Genomic DNA, 17,461 nt, shown 5'->3' with positions numbered 1-17,461 from the left:
CTTTGTCTGTGGTTCCTGGCACAGAGCTCCTAAAACCCTTCGATTTCCTGAGTGACAGTAGTGTCTTTTGTTATTCCAAATCAACCCCTTCAACCGTGTGTTTTTTAATATAATTTTATTTACTTATTTCTTTATTTTTGGCTGTGCTGGTTCTTCCTGCTGCCCAGGCTTTTCTCTAGTTGCGGGGAGCAAGGGCTACACTCCAGTTTCGGTGCTTGGACTTCTCATCGCAGTGACTTCTCTTGCTGCAGAGGCTCTAGGGATGCAGGCTGCAGTAGTGTGGCTCCCAGGCTTAGTTGTTCCTCGGCATGAGGGATCTTCCTAGATCAGGAATCGAACCCGTGTCTCCTGCATCGGCCAATGGATTCTTTACCACTGAGCCACCAGGGACGCCCTCAACCATGTATTCAAAAGGTCAGAATTTTCAGCCCCAACCCCAGACCCCAGGGAGGGTAAAGGACTGGCCATTGAATTCAGTTACATGACTAATGATTTAATCAGTTGTGCATATGTAATAAAATCCCACATAAAAACCCTGAAGTGGGACTTCCCTGGTGGTCCAGTGGCTAAGACTCCATGCTCCCAGTGGAGGGCTCAGGTTCAGCCCCTCATCAAGGAACTAGACGCCACATGCTGCAACTAAGAGCCTGAAGGCCTCAACTAAAGACCCTGCATGCGGCAACTAAGACCCGGCACAGCCAAATAATTTTTTTTTTTTTAATTTGTAAAAATTAAAGAAAAGGGCTTCCCTGGTGGCTCAGTGGTGAAGAATCCATCTGCCAGTGCAGGAGACCCAGTTTTGATCCCTACTCTGGGAATATACCACGTACCACAGAGCAGCTAAGCTCCCATACCACAACTACTGAGCCTGTGCTCTAGAGCCTGGGAGCTGCAACTCCTGAAGCCCTTGCACCCCAGAGCATATGCTCGGCAAAAAGAAAAGCCACCACAATGAGAAACCCGTGTACCACAATTACAGAGTAGCCTCCACTCGCCACTGCCAGAGAAAGCCTGCGCACCAACAAACAGCCAGCACAACCAAAAATAAACACATAAAAAAATTTCTTTAAAGATAAGAAAAAAACCCTGAATCAATGAGGCTCAAGGAGTTTCTGGGCTGGTGAAAACCTCAATGAGCTGGTAGGGTAGCCCATCCAGAGAGGGTATGGAAATTCCATGCCCACTCTTCCACCTTAGTCTATGTACCTCTTACATTGGGCTGTTCCTGAGTTGTATCTTCTAAAATAAAACTGTAAGTATAGTGCTTTCCTGAGGGCTGTGAATCGTTTCAGCAAATTATTGAATCTGGATGGGGTCAAAACCACCACTCCCATGAGGTGGTCATGGGAATGCTGGAATTTGCAGTCAGCTAGGCAGAAGTTGTGGGTGAGTGGGCACCCCACTTGCCACTGGCATCTGAAGTGGGAGGCAATCTTATGGGCTCCCTTAACTTACGAGATCTGTGCCAACTTGTCAGAATTGAATCGAAGCTTAGGACACCCACTTGGTGACAGAGAATTGCTCTTTGGAACATATTGGTGTTGTGATATAGGACACTCCACTCTGTCCCTTTCCAAACAATGATTTTGCACTACTATCACTGTTCCAAAGTCAAGATTGTGAAACAATACAATTCACAGGCGCGGGCTTGGAGCCCCTTTGCCGTAGTACACATAGACTGGTGATAAGAAGGTCCTCCAGAGCCAGAGGAGAAATTATGCTAATAGTTTTCAGTACTAAGGTGTTTTTTTTTTTTCCATAAACTTCTCTCTCTAGTCATGATCCAGCTAATCATCATTATAGATGAATAAAGATGCCCATTTAAAAGAAAGAAAGGAAGCCAGACAGGCAGGAAGAAAGAAAGACAGAAAAAAAGGATTTCTTGGATGGAACTGAGGCAGAAGGCAGATGGGTCCCCGCCTAGGTATTTGCAATAAGGCTCCTGTTTACATTTCTTGGGGCAGGAAAAAAGTGGACTTCAAGCTGGACATATACACGTATACCCCTTGTTTGCATTTTCAGAAACAGGAGACAGATGGGCTCCAGGTTAGATGCTTACAACCAGTCTCCTGCTTGCTCTCCAAAATGGGAGTAACAACTGAAACAGGATATATAGCCAGGCTTTCTCTCCTGAGGACACCTTAAGATAACAGTCATGGCAGGAACAGAGAGCAACTAAACCTTGTTTGAGTAACGAATCAAGAGGCCAGGTATTTCCCATCCTTGGGGCAAGGGAGAGACTGCACACGGGCAGAAAGGCTCCCAGGGGGTCAAAAGTCAGGGGATGCCAGGCCATAATAAGTAATGCTTCTTTACTCCCAAAAGCCTCTGCATTGAAATCCATCTTGGGAAAACGTCGTGCACACATGTTGCCTAGGGCAGGTCAGGTGTGGAAAAATAAATCAGATTGCTGGCCAAAGGTAAACAAAGACCCAGAAGAGCTGTCCTATATAAGTTTTTTAACCACCTTTTTTCTGGTTCCTCCTCATTAGGGGAGATTCCCACACGCTTTCTCTCCAGGTGCCCCTGTCTTGCTTCTTTCTTAACTAAGCAAACGGTTTCTCTGTGTGTTCTCCCGCTTGTTGTGCTGTGTCTCTAATAATAAACTTTGTACCCATTTTTACAGTTTTTGCCTCCAGTGAAATATTTCAGCAATCAGACGTCCAGCTGTTTATCCAAATGAGCTGAAAAGGCAGGTCCACACAAAAACCTGCACATGAATATTTATAGCAGCTTTATTTATAATTGCCAAATACTGGAAACAACCAAATGTCCTTTGAAAGGTGAATGGATAGACATGCTGGCATATCCATACAATGACTAGTATCCAGCACTAAAAAGAAATGAGATATCAGGCCAATGAATAGTATCCAGCAGTAAAAAGAAATGAGATATCGAGCCACTAGAAGCTAGGGAAGAATTTTAAATATGTATTACTTAATAAAAGAAGGGAGTCTGAAAAGGCTGCATATTGTTTGATTCCAACTATATGACATTCTGGAAAAGGCTAAACTATAAGAACAGTTAGAAAAAAAGATCAGTGGTTATCAGGGGCTTGAGGAGTGGGGAAAATAGGTGGAGCACAGATTTTTAGGGCAGTGAATCAATTTTGTATGATACTGTAATGACGGGGGCTTCCTTGGTGGCTCAGACACTAAAGAATCTGCCTGCAATGCAGGAGACCCAGGTTTGATCCCTGGGTCAAGAAGATGCCCTGGAGAAGGAAACAGCAACCCACTCCAGTATTCTTGCCTGGAGAATTCCATGGCAGGGATAGATATATGCCATTAGGTATTTTACCAAAACCCACAGTATGTACAACACAAAGAGAGAACCCTATCCTATACTATGAACAAAGCATCAATATTGGTTCATGGACTGTAACAAATGTACACCTTAAGGCAACATGTTAATTACAAAAACTGAGGGGAAAGTCTGTGGGAACTATCTGTTCAATTTTTGGTAAACCCAAGTCTTCTCTTTGGCCACCTGATGCAAAGAACTGAGTCATTTGAAAAGACCCTGATGCTGGGAAAGATTGAAGGCGGGAGGAGAAGGGGACGACAGAGGATGAGATGGCTGGATGGCATCACCGACTCGATGGACCTGAGTTTGAGTAAACTCCGGGAGTTGGTGATGGACAGGGAGGCCTGGCGTGCTGCATGCAGTCCATGGGGTTGCAAAGAGTCGGATACGACTGAGCGACTGAACTGAACTGTTCTCTAATAAAGTGTAATAATTAAAAGAGAGTAAATGAGCGAATCTATAACTGGATTTAATTATTGCCAGCTCTGAATCACACTCCAGCTTCGGGCCCCAAGACTCCATGTACAAAACCAAGCTGATGTTTGACTTCCGTGCTCGACCCGAGCCGGGGGGCAGCGCTCTGGTAGTCCAAAGTTTCTGCGCACTGGGACACTCAGGTCTGAGATGAGCTGAACATCAACCCCCCCCCCCGCCCCCCGGTCCCTACACCAGCGCCAGGTCCAGCTCACCGGATGCCGTCCCCCCATCAGCCCCTAGGCAGCCCATCCAGCACCTCCAGCCCTCCCCTGTCCCCGTGCTCTAACCTCACAGCGCCTAGGCCACGCCCATGCGCGCGACTGGGTCTCCGATTGGACGGCTCGAAGTAGGTGTTGCCGGAAGGGGTGAGTCTGATTGGCCGGGCGGGGCCTACCGCGTTCGGCGAACATGGCGGAGCGCGCGAGGAAGCGGCCCTGTGGTCCGGTAGGTGGAGGGATGTGCGAGCCCTGCGGCAGGGCACCGGGCTGGGGTTAAGAGATAGAGCCGCGTGGGGCCCCGTGGCGGGGCCGAGTCGCCCCTCCAGCTCCAGGCTCGTCGCTGCTCCGCGGCCGGAGTCCCCGAGCTTGTTGCCTGCTTGTGGCCTCAGTAACCCCTGTGCCGATGAGCAGCGGAGCCGGGACAGCGTTGGTAACTCATTACCTTACCGGAGTGAAAGTGAAGTCGCTGAGTCGTGTCCGACTCTTCGCGACCCCATGGACTGTAGACCACCAGGCTCCTCCGCCCATGAGATTTTCCAGGCAAGAGTACTGGATTGGGTTGCCGTTGCCTTATGGCCAATGGCAACCTTGCCGGAGTCCTTAGTGGCAACTCTGCCCGGGGTTCGGATTCGGAAGGCGGGACCCGGCTCCTTCCCGAGCCCTTTCATGGCGTATCTCTTCTGATAACCAGGGCGGCAGTGGGCAAGTCCTGTCCCCCTGAACCTATTTCCTCTTCTCTCCAGTAGGAACTCATTTAACAATTTACTGAATGCTTACTATGTTCCAGCTATGGTCTCAGGCACTGGGGGTACATGTCCCTGCCCTCCTGACGCTCTCTCTTAGCCAGTATTGTGTGTGTGTGTGTGTGTGTGGGGGGTGCCCCTCGTTTCCTCACTACCCTCATTTAAAGGGGCTTCCCTAGTGGCTCAGACAGTAAGGAATCTGCCTGCCAATGCAGGATCCCCTGGAGAAGGAAATGGCAACCCACTCAGGTATTCTTGCCTGGAGAATCCCACAAACAGAGGAGCCTGGTGGGCTACAGTCCATGGGGCCGCAAAACAGTTGGACACGACTGAGCACTAACCAACAAGAGCTCATTTAAACAGAGGAGACAGCTGGGGAGCAGCAAGTGGGAACACCTCCCCCGCCCCAGCTCAGGTGTGACCATTCAGCCTCACTCCTGTATCTCCCCCAACTCCTTCCCCAGGGTGAACATGGCCAAAGAGTAGAGTGGCGGAAGTGGAAGCAACAGAGTAAGTCAGGGACTAGGGGGTGGAGGTGGGCCCTGGCGGGGATGGGCCCAATGGAGAGCTAAGTGTCTGTGCTTACCTCCCCACCGCCCATCAGTGCACAGCTGAATCTTGGGGAAAAGCCACCAGGTTTGTCCCCTCTAGGTCTTACTAGTACCCAAAATGGGGACGAGGAGGCCAGAAGCCCTGGAAGGCTTCTCTGGCTGCTCTCTAGGCAGCATTGGGGTCCCCAGGCTGACCTACTGAGAGGACACCACCTCCTGGGCTGTTCCAAGTCTTTCCCACCTCCAAGTCACTCTTCCCTCCACCAATTGTCCTCTTATCCAGAAAAAGAGGAGAAGAAGAAGTGGAAGGATCTCAAGATGACAAAGAAACTGGAGCGGCAGCGAGCGCAGGAGGAACAGGCAAAGCGCCAACAGGAGGAAGAGGCAGCTGCCCAGAGCGAGGATCGGGGTGAGCGAGCCGGGTCCTGGGCAGGGCAGAGAAGGGCGGAAGGGCCCTTAGGGGCCACTGGGCCCAGACATCTTGTCCTGATGGAGAAACTGAGGCTTGGGAAATGGGAGGGACCCAAAAAGCTGAGCCCTAACCTCCTACTTAGGTGGATTTCAGTTCTCTGGAGGGTGAGTGTCATATCATAACTTCTAGAACCTCATCATTGTAATGGCTGATTATACTTTTTTTTAAGCTCCTTTAGCCAGACTTTATTGTTTGAATATTTGCAACTGCTATTCTATACACAAATTTTAATTTCTTACAAAACTGTATATTCCATATTGCTAGGTCACTTCACTCTCCATTTTTATGCCACATTTCCATCCAGATCTATTTCCCCAAATCACAATCTGCCTGTTGGTGTGTTGTCTTATTTAGTTGCTGAGTTGTGTCTGACTCTTTGCGACCCCATGGCCTGTAGTCTACCAGGCTCCTCTGTCCATGGGATTCTCCAGACAAGGATACTGGAGTGGGTTGCCATTTCCTTCTCCAGGGGATCCAGGTTTTGAACCTGGGTCTCTTGCATTACAGATTCTTTACCACCTGAGCCACGAGGGAAGCCCCCAGCTGTTAACACCCACTTCTATCCAGGGAAAGAAGTATATAGATACAGTTTTACAGAAGTGAGGCTGCTTAATCCATGCACTTCTGGACCTGGTTTTTCTAATCCCACATTGTGTCCTTCTGTACATCTGCATCTACCCTAACAAATTGTATCTTTCCTGCTTGGTCAGCCCCAGAATTCTGGAGTATTCAGTTCAGTTGCTCAGTCGTGTCCGACTCTTTGCAACCCCATGAACTGCAGCACTCCAGGCCTCCCTGTCCATCACCAACTCCTGGAGTCTACCCAAACCCATGTCCATCGAGTTGGTGGTGCCATCCAGCCATCTCATCCTCTGTCGTCCCCTTCTCCTCCTGCCCTCAATCTTTCCCAGCATCAGGGTCTTTTCCAATGAGTCAGCTCTTCGCATCAGGTGACTAAAGTATTGGAGTTTCAGCTTCAGCATCAGTCCTTCCAATGAACACCCAAGACTAATCTCCTTTAGGATAGACTGGTTGGATCTCCTTGCAGTCCAAGGGACTCTCAAGAGTCTTCTCAAACACCACAGTTCAAAAGAATCAATTCTTTGGCGTTCAGCTTTCTTTATAGTTCAACTCTCACATCCGTACATGACCACTGGAAAGACCATAGCCTTGACTAGAGGAACCTTTGTTGGCAAAGTAATATGTCTGCTTTTTAATATGCTGTCTAGGTTGGTCATAACTTTCCTTCAAAGGAGTAAGCGTCTTTTAATTTGATGGCTGCAATCACCATCTGCAGTGATTTTGGAGCCCAGAAAAATAAAGTCAGCCATTGTTTCCACTGTTTCCCATCTATTTGCCATGAAGTGATGGGACCAGATAGTTTTCTGAATGTTGAGCTTTAAGCCAACTTTTTCACTCTCCTCTTTCACTTTCATCAAGAGGCTCTTTAGTTCTTCTTCACTTTCTCCCTCAAGGGTGGTGTCATCTGCATATCTGAGGTTATTGATATTTCTCCGGGCAATCTTGATTCCAGCTTGTGCTTCCTCCAGCCCAGTGTTTCTCATGATGTACTCTGCATATAAGTTAAATAAGCAGGGTGACAATATACAGCCTTGACGTACTCCTTTTCCTATTTGGAACCAGTCTGTTGTTCCATGTCCAGTTCTAACTGTTGCTTCCTGACCTGCATACAGGTTTCTCAAGAGGCAGGTCAGGTAGTCTGGTATTCCCATCTCTTTCAGAATTTTCCACAGTTGATTGTGATCCACACAGTCAAAGGCTTTGGCATAGTCAATAAAGCAGAAATAGATGTTTTTCTGGAACTCTCTTGCTTTTTCGATGATCTAGCGGATGTTGGCAAATTCTCTCTGGTTCGTCTGCCTTTTCTAAAACCATCCTGAACATCTGGAAGTTCACGTTCACGTATTGCTGAAGCCTGGCTTGGAGAATTTTAACCATTACTTTGCTAGTGTGTGAGATGAGTGCAATTGTGTGGGAGTTGAGCTGTTTGGCATTGCCTTTCTTTGGGATTGGAATGAAAACTGGCCTTTTCCAGTCCTTTGGCCCCCGCCGATTTCACGGGTGTTTTTAGTCGGGAGTATTAGGGGCCTTATTTTACTCTGTAAGCCCAGTGGTTGTTAGTGGTGGTGGTGACAGCAGGGACAGAAGCTGAGCACGTCTGCTTTCTCAGACACCAGGAAAGCCCTTTATCTCATGTGGCTCCCTTTGGACGGTTCTGGGAGCACAAGTGTGGTACTTTCTCTGAAGTCAGCTGTTCTGCCTTTTTTGTGACCTTGGGTCATGTATTTGACTTCTTTAGGCTAAAGGTTCCCTGACTGTCTGTGGGGATCATGGTAGTACCTACTTCCTAGGGTTATTGGTTAAGTTTATACCCATAAAAGGCACTAAGAATTATTATTATTATTTTTTAATTTTGGGGAGGCTGCTCTGCAACATGTAGGATCTTAATTCCCCAACCAGGGATTGAACCCATGCCCCTTGCATTAGCAGCACAGAATTTTAACCACTGGACCACTGGGGATGTCCAGTAAGAATAAATACTCTCATTATTATCCCATTTTGATGCCTGGAGAACTGAGGCAGTAGGGGGCAGAGGATGTGAATATAGGTCAATGCCTCTAACCACTCCCTGTCATAGCTAGTGGTACATCCTGTTTATGGGAGCTCTGGAGACCCCCAAGTTCATTTTCTTCCTGGGGAGATTGAGATCTATGCTACTTATTTCAAAAATCCTCCCAGTAAGAAAACTTTCTAACTCTAGGCCCTAGGATTAGAGGAAGGGAGGGGAGAGATGGCCCTGGCTGCTCCAGCTGACCATGAACACCCTTGTCCTCCCCAGGGCGGCACTACACCCTGAGCGTGGCTCTGCCAGGCTCTATCCTGGACAATGCCCAGTCACCGGAGCTTCGCACCTACCTGGCCGGCCAGATCGCCAGAGCCTGCGCCATCTTCTGTGTGGATGAGATCGTGGTGTTCGATGAAGAAGGCCAAGATGCCAAGTGAGGGGCCTCCAGCAGGGTCCTGGCAGGTGCAGGGAGAAGGGAAGGGCTGCCAGGATTGGCTGGGCTGCACTTCTTTCCCCGCCTTCTTGCCTGGCCGAGAATCTTGTCTGAATGCCCCCACTGTCACCCTGGTGGGTCGAGTTGCAAAGCAGGGGCACTGCTGAGGTCATACTTGGGGTGGGAGAGCTCTCTAAGAGAACCCGGTGGGCTGGACCCCTGTCTTTCTCTCCTAGGACCGTGGAGGGGGAATTCAGGGGAGTTGGCAAGAAGGGGCAGGCGTGCGTGCAGCTGGCCCGGATACTGCAATACCTGGAATGTCCACAGTAAGGACACACCCCCCAGACCGGAGCGGAGGGGCGGTCACGGTGCAGGTTGCGCGGGACATGGCCTCCCTGGGAACTTCCTGAGCTCTGCGTTCTTTCCTAGGTACCTAAGAAAGGCCTTCTTCCCCAAGCATCAGGATCTGCAGTTTGCAGGTAAGGCTGGGGGAGGGGACCTGACCCCCATTTCGCATGGATCCTCCTCCAGGCCCTGAGAACTCATGGTCCAGTTGGGAGAGCAAGACCTGTGCCTCATGGCACACTGAGCTGGATCCTGGACCAGCGTTCCCAACCTCATCACCCACCCACCTGCCCCACCCCCCGCCACCCCCGTGCGCCTCTGCACCTCCCAGATTCTTCCTGGCCCCTCTACAACCGCAGGGCTCCTGAACCCCTTGGACAGCCCTCACCACATGCGTCAAGATGAGGAATCTGAGTTCCGAGAGGGTGTTGTGGTGGACCGGCCCACCCGGCCTGGCCAGGGCTCCTTTGTCAACTGTGGCATGAAGAAGGTAGGAACTGGAGTGGGTATTGAGACATGCTTCCCAGACACTCCGTGGGTTTGGAGGGCACGTAAGGGGATCCCTGGCCCCGGGCCTCTCTGCCTGCCAGGCCCCCACTGATGTAGATTTGAGCCAGAGAAGTGCCTAAAATAGGGCTCAACAGATAGAGCCAGGAGCAAAATTTACTGGTTTGTTTTTTTTTTTGAAAAGCATATCAACAGAAGCGAGCCTTTGTGCTAAAAACAAACCAAAACAAAACCCTGCAAAATCAAGTTCAGAGTCTCTCTGGGGCTGTTCCAGTGTGATGCCAAGCTCTGGATTGGAGCATTCATTTCCCATCTATTAAATCTCATGTCTCCTAGAGTCAGAGGCAGAAACATTTAAATGTATGGGGATCCCCTCCCCTCAAAAAGAACAGACCTGAGAGAACTGGCCGAAAGCAGACCAGGATACCCAGACTCAGATGAACGGAGAAACACATGTGAAACCCTCCAAGGAGAAAGCCATTCTAAATTCAAAATTGGGACAAGGGACTTCCCTGGTGGGCCCGTGTTAGGACTGAGCTTTCACTGCCAAGGGCACTGGTTCAGTCCCTGGTCAGGGAACTAAGATCCCAGAATCCCGCAAGCTGTGCATCGAGGCCAAAATAAATACATAAATTGGGACACAACACAGACATCAGGGGTCCTTCATCACAGCTCGCACGTGGTCAGCATTCACTTCATGCCAACCCCGTGCAGTGTAACAATAGCTGTTGTTTATGGAAAGTCTTCTATTGACAGATGAGGAAACCAAGGCTCAGAGGAGTTAAGTGACCACATAAGCACCCCAAAATGTAGGAAACTGGGATTTTATCCCAGAAATACTTCCTGCTTTGTGCCAGGCCTGGACTGATCCTTTTCACCCATATCATGGGGTAGTCATTTTGCAAGAGTGGTCTTTTGTGAGCAGGTCTGGCCCCAGGCTCTGGGGAGTAGGGCACAAAGGGTGACCTGGACCCCTGAGATGCCCCCGTGTCTGGGAGAGGAGTGACCCCTGCTGTCCTGCACTGGGGGTGGGGGTGGAGCAGCAGGTTTTTTCTGGCTTTCTCCCAGGAGGTGAAGATTGACAAGAACTTGGAGCCTGGACTTCGGGTGACAGTGCGGCTCAATCAGAACCAGCTCCCAGGTATCCTAGAGCGTCCCCAGCCCAGCCAGCCTGCGGGCTCAGGGCCACTTCCTGCCACTTCCTTGTCCCCTCACCCCATCTTTACAGCATGTCTGCTTCCTCTCCAGAAAGTAAGACCTACCGGGGGAAGGTCGTGTCGTCGCAGGACCCTCGGACCAAAGCTGGTCTCTACTGGGGCTACACAGTCCGCCTGGCCTCTTGCCTCAGTAAGCACAGAGCCTCCTCCTATGAACATCTGTCTTCTCTCTGTCTGGGGGACCTCAGAGAGCCCTGCTTGACCCAGAAGTCAGACTGGGATACTAATCCTGCTAACATGCTGTGTGTCCTTGGGCAAGTGCCTTTGCCTCTCTGGGCCTCGAGTGCACTGCCTGGGATGCTTTTAAGGACTCCTGAGGCAAAGCATCTTTAATGATGTCTGCCGTGGGGCTGGGAATGGGGGCAAAAGGGCCAGAGGAGTCAAAGGTATGCCATTTATTTTTGGAGTTCCTTCCTCCCCAGCCTCTGCTGTTCTCCAAGCTAGCTCAGGCACAGTCTCTGCCCGCTCCATCCCTGACTTTCCAGCAGGAATGCAGGCTGTGGCTCCCTGGTTGCCACCACCACCCCCCCACACACACACGCACCCAAGTGACAGTGGTTTGGGGGGAACAGGGTCCCCAGTGAGCTGGCCTCCCCGGCAGGTGCTGTGTTTGCTGAGGCCCCCTTCCAGGACGGCTATGATCTGACCATCGGGACGTCAGAGCGAGGCTCAGATGTGGCCTCTGCCCAGCTTCCCAACTTCAGGTGGGTCCAGCCAGGGGGCAGGGCACGGAGCAGGGGACCGGACTGGCGGGGACACAGCAGAACGGGCTGGGCCCTGGTACGTATGGGGGCGCTGAGAGCCCTGTGGGTGGCATTCAGAGGGCCGTGATGGGCAGCCAGTGATCCCCTCCTGTGGGCAGCAGGCACGCTCTCGTGGTGTTTGGGGGCCTCCAGGGGCTGGAAGCTGGAGTGGATGCCGACCCCAACCTGGAGGTGGCTGAGCCCAGCGTCCTCTTCGACCTGTACGTCAACACCTGCCCCAACCAGGGCAGCCGCACCATCCGCACAGAGGTGAGCCACCCACCTCCCTGACCTCCCGGCCCTGCCTCTTCACCACCAGCAGGGCCCAGAGCCCCTCCCTCTGGCCAAGGGGGTTGCAGCTCTCTCCCTGTCCCTCATCCCGTCCGGGGCTGCCCTGAGCCAGCCTTCTGGGGCAGTCCCCTCACCCCCTCAGCCTCTCCCTACAGCAGAACTACAGCAGGGACGAGCTAAGAGTGAGCTGGAAGCCAGGAATGCTGGTTTTGGTGCCCGTCCAGCTGCTCCCAGGCTGGCTGACCCAGGACACCCACCACCCCTGCTCTGGGCCTGTTTCCTTAGCTGTATGCTCCGTGTCCCACTCCCTGCGTCTGACCGTGGTGGGCAAGGCAGCCCTCCTCGCCGGCACCTGTCTCCAGGGGGACAGGATGCAACCTTCTCTCAGAGCCTTCCACCTGGGCAGCATGGAACGCTGTGCCTGTAGGCACCTGCTGGGGTGCCTACAGTGGTGACCAAACACGTGGACAGCCTCAGTCTCCCTGACCCCGGGAGCCCGGCCAGGGCCGGGTACTGTGCACTTCCAGTCTCAGGCAGGAACCCTTGCTCCCACACTTCCGAGGGCCCTCCTGCCCATCACCTCCCCCTCCCCGGCTGACCCTGGGAGGTGGGTATTATGATCAGCCCCATTTTACAGACGAGGAGACTGAGGAGCAGAGAGGTGAGGCCCTTTCCTGGCAGGGCCTGCAGGTGGCCAGTGACAGTAGGCGAAGCTGAACCTGTCTCCCCCCTCCCCACCCGCCTGCCCTGGACCCTGCTGATGGCAGCATACCCCATGGGCCGGGGTCCTGGGCGGTGCCTCCCCACCCGCCTGCACCGGACCCTGCTGATGGCAGCATACCCCATGGGCCAGGGTCCTGGGGAGTGCCTCCCCACACCCCCCAGACCCTGCTGATGGCAGCATATGCCAAGGGCCGGGGTGCTGGGCGATGGGGCCACAGCCTGTTGCTCTGCTTGTCTTCCAGGAGGCCATCCTCATTTCCCTGGCTGCCCTGCAGCCTGGCCTTACCCAGGCAGGTGCCCGGCCCAGCTGAAGGTTCTGTGGGGCCCAGGATGGCAGAAAAGCAGCAGTGAAGCCAGAGGTTCCCACGGGTTACCTGGACAAACATACTCGAGACTTGCTTCCAAAAATAAGGACTTTTCAGTTCACTCAGCCCCTCAAGCCCACAGTCCAGCTGGGGCTGCCCTTACTTGCTGCCAGCAGTGATGGCCTTCAGGCTGCCCGCCCGTGCCAGGATGTTTGGCACAAAGAGCAGCCCGGAGGCCCGCTCAATGCTCTCAATGGGCACCAGGAAGTGCTCCAGCGGGATTGCCTCATCCACCGGCGCATTGGGCATCACATAGGAGCGGAGTTCTATCTGCCCACCTGCCGCCTCCAGGATCAGCACCTTGAAGAAGTGGGTGGGCACCGCCACGTGGTTCTTGCCAATGACTTGGTACTTCACGTAGGACTTCCCATCAGCCTCCGTCCTGTAAGCAGACCCAGGCACATGGCCTTTCATGACTCCCAGGGGCTTGTTCAGACCCAAGGCCACCACCTCCAGGAAGCCTTCCCTGATTGGACCTCCAGTTTGTGTCACCTGCAGGACCACCCTCTCCGCATGAGGCTTCTCTGCCTTGCTTGGCTCACCCAGGAGACTGGGAGCTCCGGCAGGGTAGAGACTCATTCCTCCCCTGTTTCCTCATGTCCGACACTGTGTTCAAGGAGAGTGGGTGGTGGCAATAAACACTGCAGAAAGAATCGGGCCTTCATTCACATCCTCCTTGTGGGCACTTGACTAATGTCTGTCTCTCCCTGTGGAGGTGGAGGATGTGACAGCAGAATGCCCAGCACCAGCACATGGCCTGGGGCAGAGCAGGTGCCCAGAACACTGGACAGGTGACTCTGGCTAAGTTTCCGAGGAGTCCACTCCATTTCAGCAGCCCAATTAAAGTGTATCAGTGCCTCCGCAAGCCTGTGCTGAGTCCTTACTAGGGTGACATCCACCATCCCACTGTCCCTTAAACAACCATCTGGTAGATAACAGGTATTATCCCCATTTTACAGGAGAGGATGTTGAGGTTGTTTGCCCAGGGCACCCAGAGACTGAGGCTTTGCTGGTGACTCAGTGGTAAAGAACTCGCCTACCAATGCAAGACAATGTGGGTTTGATCCCTTGGTCAGGAAGATCCTCTAAAGAAGGGAATGGCAATTTTCCAGTATTCTTGCTCGGGAAATCCCATGGACAGAGGAGTCTGGCAGGCTTCAGTAGCCCACCAGGCTCCTCTGTCCATGAGATCACAAGAGTCAGACACAACTGAGCGACTAAACAAAATCAAGCCCAGAGACTAGGTGACAGGGCCTGGGTTCCGACCCCAGCAGAGCCAGCTGCTTGGCCACAGTCCCTTGCCTCACTCATCCCAGTCCTCAGCAGAAAAATCATCCAGCAAGCCCAGGGAGCTCAGTCCTTCCATCTGGGAGGCCAGGCAAGCTGCACAGGGACAAGAGTGAAGGCTCAGCGTCAGGAAGACAGAGTTCAAAGCTGGCTTCAGGAAGGGATGCCCCCAGCAGAGGAGACGGAAGGTGAGAACCCCATGCAAGGGTTGCTATCTGGGCAGAACATGAGTTAGGTGGCTGTGACAAGCGATGATATAGGAGAGGAACAAGGGCAGATTCAGGGCTTGGTACACACAGGCAGAGATGTGGGTACCCCAAGGTTCTCTGTAGAGTAGAATCGGGGGCTCAAGGTAAGGAATGGACAGACTTGCCCAGAAACCAGATGAATGGGGACCTAGCGGTCTTGACACAGAGCCTGGGGGGAGCCTGGGTGGGGTGACCGGGAGGTGCCACTGTCCCCAGGCCACCCCAGCTCTAGCCTTACCTGGGCAGGAAGAGTGGCCCGGTGCAGACATAGACATTTTGGTAGGTGCGGGTCAGACTGCGGCTGTACTTTTCCAGGTTGTTCCAGGCATTTTGGTTGAGGTGTGGCACCTGGCAGGAGAGAGGGGCTTCTGTGAGACTAGCTGGGACACTTGTAGTCAGAGGGCTGCCCCAGGCCTAGGGGCAGGCACTAGCACAGAGCCAGAAGGTTCCAGCAGGGGGGTAGGGGTGGGGAAAAGCATGCAGAGGAAAGGAAGGTTCGTGGAAAGAGAGTCACTTGGCCCAGACAGCTCACAGCGGTGCTAGCTGCCCCCAACCCAGATTGGGAGAACTAGCATCCCAGGTCTCCAAGCTGTTTCTCAGCCCCAAAGAGCCGTATGAAAGGGCAAATCTCCCAGAGAGAAACAGGCTTGTTCCTGCCCCAGGAGCTCATGGGAAGACCAGCTCTTTCAACCATCTCTCCCTTCCTTCTCCCAAAGTCTGAACTGCAGAGCCCAGCAGGGAAAGTCAGAAATCTGACTCCACCACCTGAGCTCTCAGGTCCTCAGCACAGTGTCCAGTCAAATGGGTGGGGGTCTCTGCTCCTGGGTGAGCACCAGTCAGCTCAGAAGCTGGGACCTCACAAGTCTCACTCAGAGCCCCACCATCCATCTCCAGGCGGGTGTCAGGCCCTGGTGGGAACAGGGCTAGAGGAAGGACGGCTAGTTCAGGGTGCACAGTGACTGCTCCTAACGGCCACTGCGGGCACCTATCTATCCTTTTACTCCCGGAAGGCAGGCAGGGTAGGGCGATGGAGTAAAAAAAGCTCAGGGTCCCCTAGACAGACTGCCTAGGTCTCCTCCCACGGTGTGACCCTGGGTCGGTCACTTTGTCTCGCTGAGACTTTCCTCATTATAGCTCTTCTTTACTAAATGCTTGCCAAGAGCCAGGAAGCGTGCCCTGTACTTTCATGTATGTAGACAGTTATCTTCAGTTCCTCGGCGCTACTGCAAGAAGCAGGTGAGTAACAGTTTCATCCTGATTTCAGGGAGGCACCCAGGGCCCTCGGATTAAGATCAGAGAGCCCTGGGTGCTCAGTGCCCCACCGCTCCATCCCTCCCGCCGGCGGCGCGCGGTGCTTGTGGCCAGGCGCCTGACCTAGAGGGCGCACAACTCGGCAACTCTCCCATTCTGCAAAGGGGAAAATCGAGGCTTAGAGGCGAGCGTTGGCATCGATTTCCGCCGCCGGGGTGGGGGTGGTGGAGGGGGGCGGCGCAGGCGTTACCTGGGGCGCGACGTTGCTCAGGTAGAAGGTGTCGTCCATTGCCTTCTGGCTCCAGCGGTGGTTGGCCGCGGCAGCGAGGTGGCCGCGGTCGAAGCCGCTGCCGCGGTAATCGGCGTTGGTGGCGCGGTGGTACGCATGCACCGAGTCGTCCTCGCGGAAGTCGCAGGAGCTGCGGTCGCCGTCGCCGCGGAGCCCCTCGGGCCGCAGCTGCTCGACCACCCAGAGCGCGCCGCGGGTGCGCGGGTCGTAACACAGCACGTAGGACGCGCGGCTCTTGAGTTGCGCCACCCCGGGCAGCCCATACTTGGCTAACTCGCCCGGGCCGCCACCCGCGGGAGCCCCTGGCACCGCGGGAAGCCCCGCCGCCGCCGCCACTGGCAGCACCGGCAGCCGGCTCAGCAGCCCCGGCGTCGCCCGCGCGTCCACCCGCTGTCGCCACCAGCTCTCGGCAGCTGCACCCAGCCCTGCGCCCAGGGCCAGAGTCAAGCCGGCCCGAAGCAACTGCATGGCCGCGGATGGTGGCCGAGCGCGGAAGGAGGGCCGGCCCGCGGCGCTGAAGGGACGCCGCTACCTCGGGCGTCCGACCCGGAGGCTCTTAAAGGAGCCGCACAGGCCTGCGGGGGCCCACCACGGGGATGGAGCGGAGCGGAGGCGTGAGGCGGCGGAACGTGGGTCCCTTCCACTCACGAACGCTCCGAGGTACTGTATAGTCCAACAGTTGGGGGTCTGTGCCCACCTAACCGGACGACCGGACGCCCTTTCTTTGCCCCTTTAGGACGCGGAGCAGAGGGGAGGGGGCGTGGCACCACCACCACGGCTCATGATTGGCCGTCTCGGAACCGGCTCCGCCCCGTTCCGGCCCCCTCGGTCTCCACGGAGGTTCCCTCCCACTCCGCAATGAAGTTCCCTAAAAAAAAAAAGTTCTTACCTCCTAATTTACACGAATGAACTGGGAGAACAAATCAGGACTCCAAGGATTCCCTACCGTATTCCTTATGATAGAGGCCGGGGAATAAGTAAGATACTCAGAAACAGGGACTGGTTTTGGACATTTTTAGCACATCAGATAGAATATAGGTCATAAAAATATTTTTAAATCATACAGCAGCTTGCTCACCACCTAAGGTAATGGGGCGGGGGGGTGGGGGGGTAGAGACAATACACAAAACTCTGCATCAATAAAATTATCAATGTATCAATTATCTAATTAAAATTACATCTGCAAAGAAAAGACAAACACGTTACAAGTCATTTTCTGCAGATGGTGGACTGTAAATGACCTGGTGAAGTTCAACTTTTTTTCAAAGAACTTACTATGAAATCACAATGTAATACCTCTGCCTCATTGCATACTCTCCTCCCATCAGCTGCAAACTGCAATTGCTTAAGAAGAGTTGAACAGGCACTTTGGACAAATTCCTAGCCTTTTCCTTTAACCACTCTAAGA

General features: G+C 53.4%; 2 protein-coding genes across 3 annotated transcripts; one reads left to right on the top strand and one right to left on the bottom strand.

The window, feature by feature from the left end:
• The first annotated feature begins 4,121 nt into the window (after positions 1-4,121).
• SPOUT1 (SPOUT domain containing methyltransferase 1) lies at positions 4,122-13,631 on the top strand. 2 transcript variants are annotated; one of them, XM_061433759.1, is made up of 12 exons: positions 4,122-4,227; positions 5,209-5,254; positions 5,579-5,704; positions 8,628-8,787; positions 9,024-9,113; positions 9,217-9,266; positions 9,492-9,622; positions 10,708-10,780; positions 10,888-10,986; positions 11,458-11,560; positions 11,722-11,869; positions 12,856-13,631. In XM_061433759.1, exons 1-12 carry the CDS (start codon positions 4,192-4,194, stop codon positions 12,922-12,924), a joined length of 1,131 nt encoding a protein of 376 aa, XP_061289743.1. In that variant the 5' UTR covers positions 4,122-4,191; the 3' UTR covers positions 12,925-13,631. The 2 variants fall into 2 exon arrangements, with proteins under 2 accessions (XP_061289743.1, XP_061289744.1); XM_061433760.1 differs by lacking the exon at positions 4,122-4,227 and adding an exon at positions 4,234-4,431.
• ENDOG (endonuclease G) lies at positions 13,013-16,888 on the bottom strand. The gene is made up of 3 exons (XM_061433762.1): positions 16,015-16,888; positions 14,752-14,861; positions 13,013-13,360 (listed from the first exon to the last, which is right to left on the bottom strand). Exons 1-3 carry the CDS (start codon positions 16,519-16,521, stop codon positions 13,078-13,080), a joined length of 900 nt encoding a protein of 299 aa, XP_061289746.1. The 5' UTR covers positions 16,522-16,888; the 3' UTR covers positions 13,013-13,077.
• Positions 16,889-17,461: the final 573 nt, after the last annotated feature.

This window comes from Bos javanicus, chromosome 11 (assembly GCF_032452875.1).
Source record: "Bos javanicus breed banteng chromosome 11, ARS-OSU_banteng_1.0, whole genome shotgun sequence".
NCBI lineage: Eukaryota > Metazoa > Chordata > Mammalia > Artiodactyla > Bovidae > Bos > Bos javanicus.
This window is presented reverse-complemented; position numbering and strand designations above follow the sequence as displayed.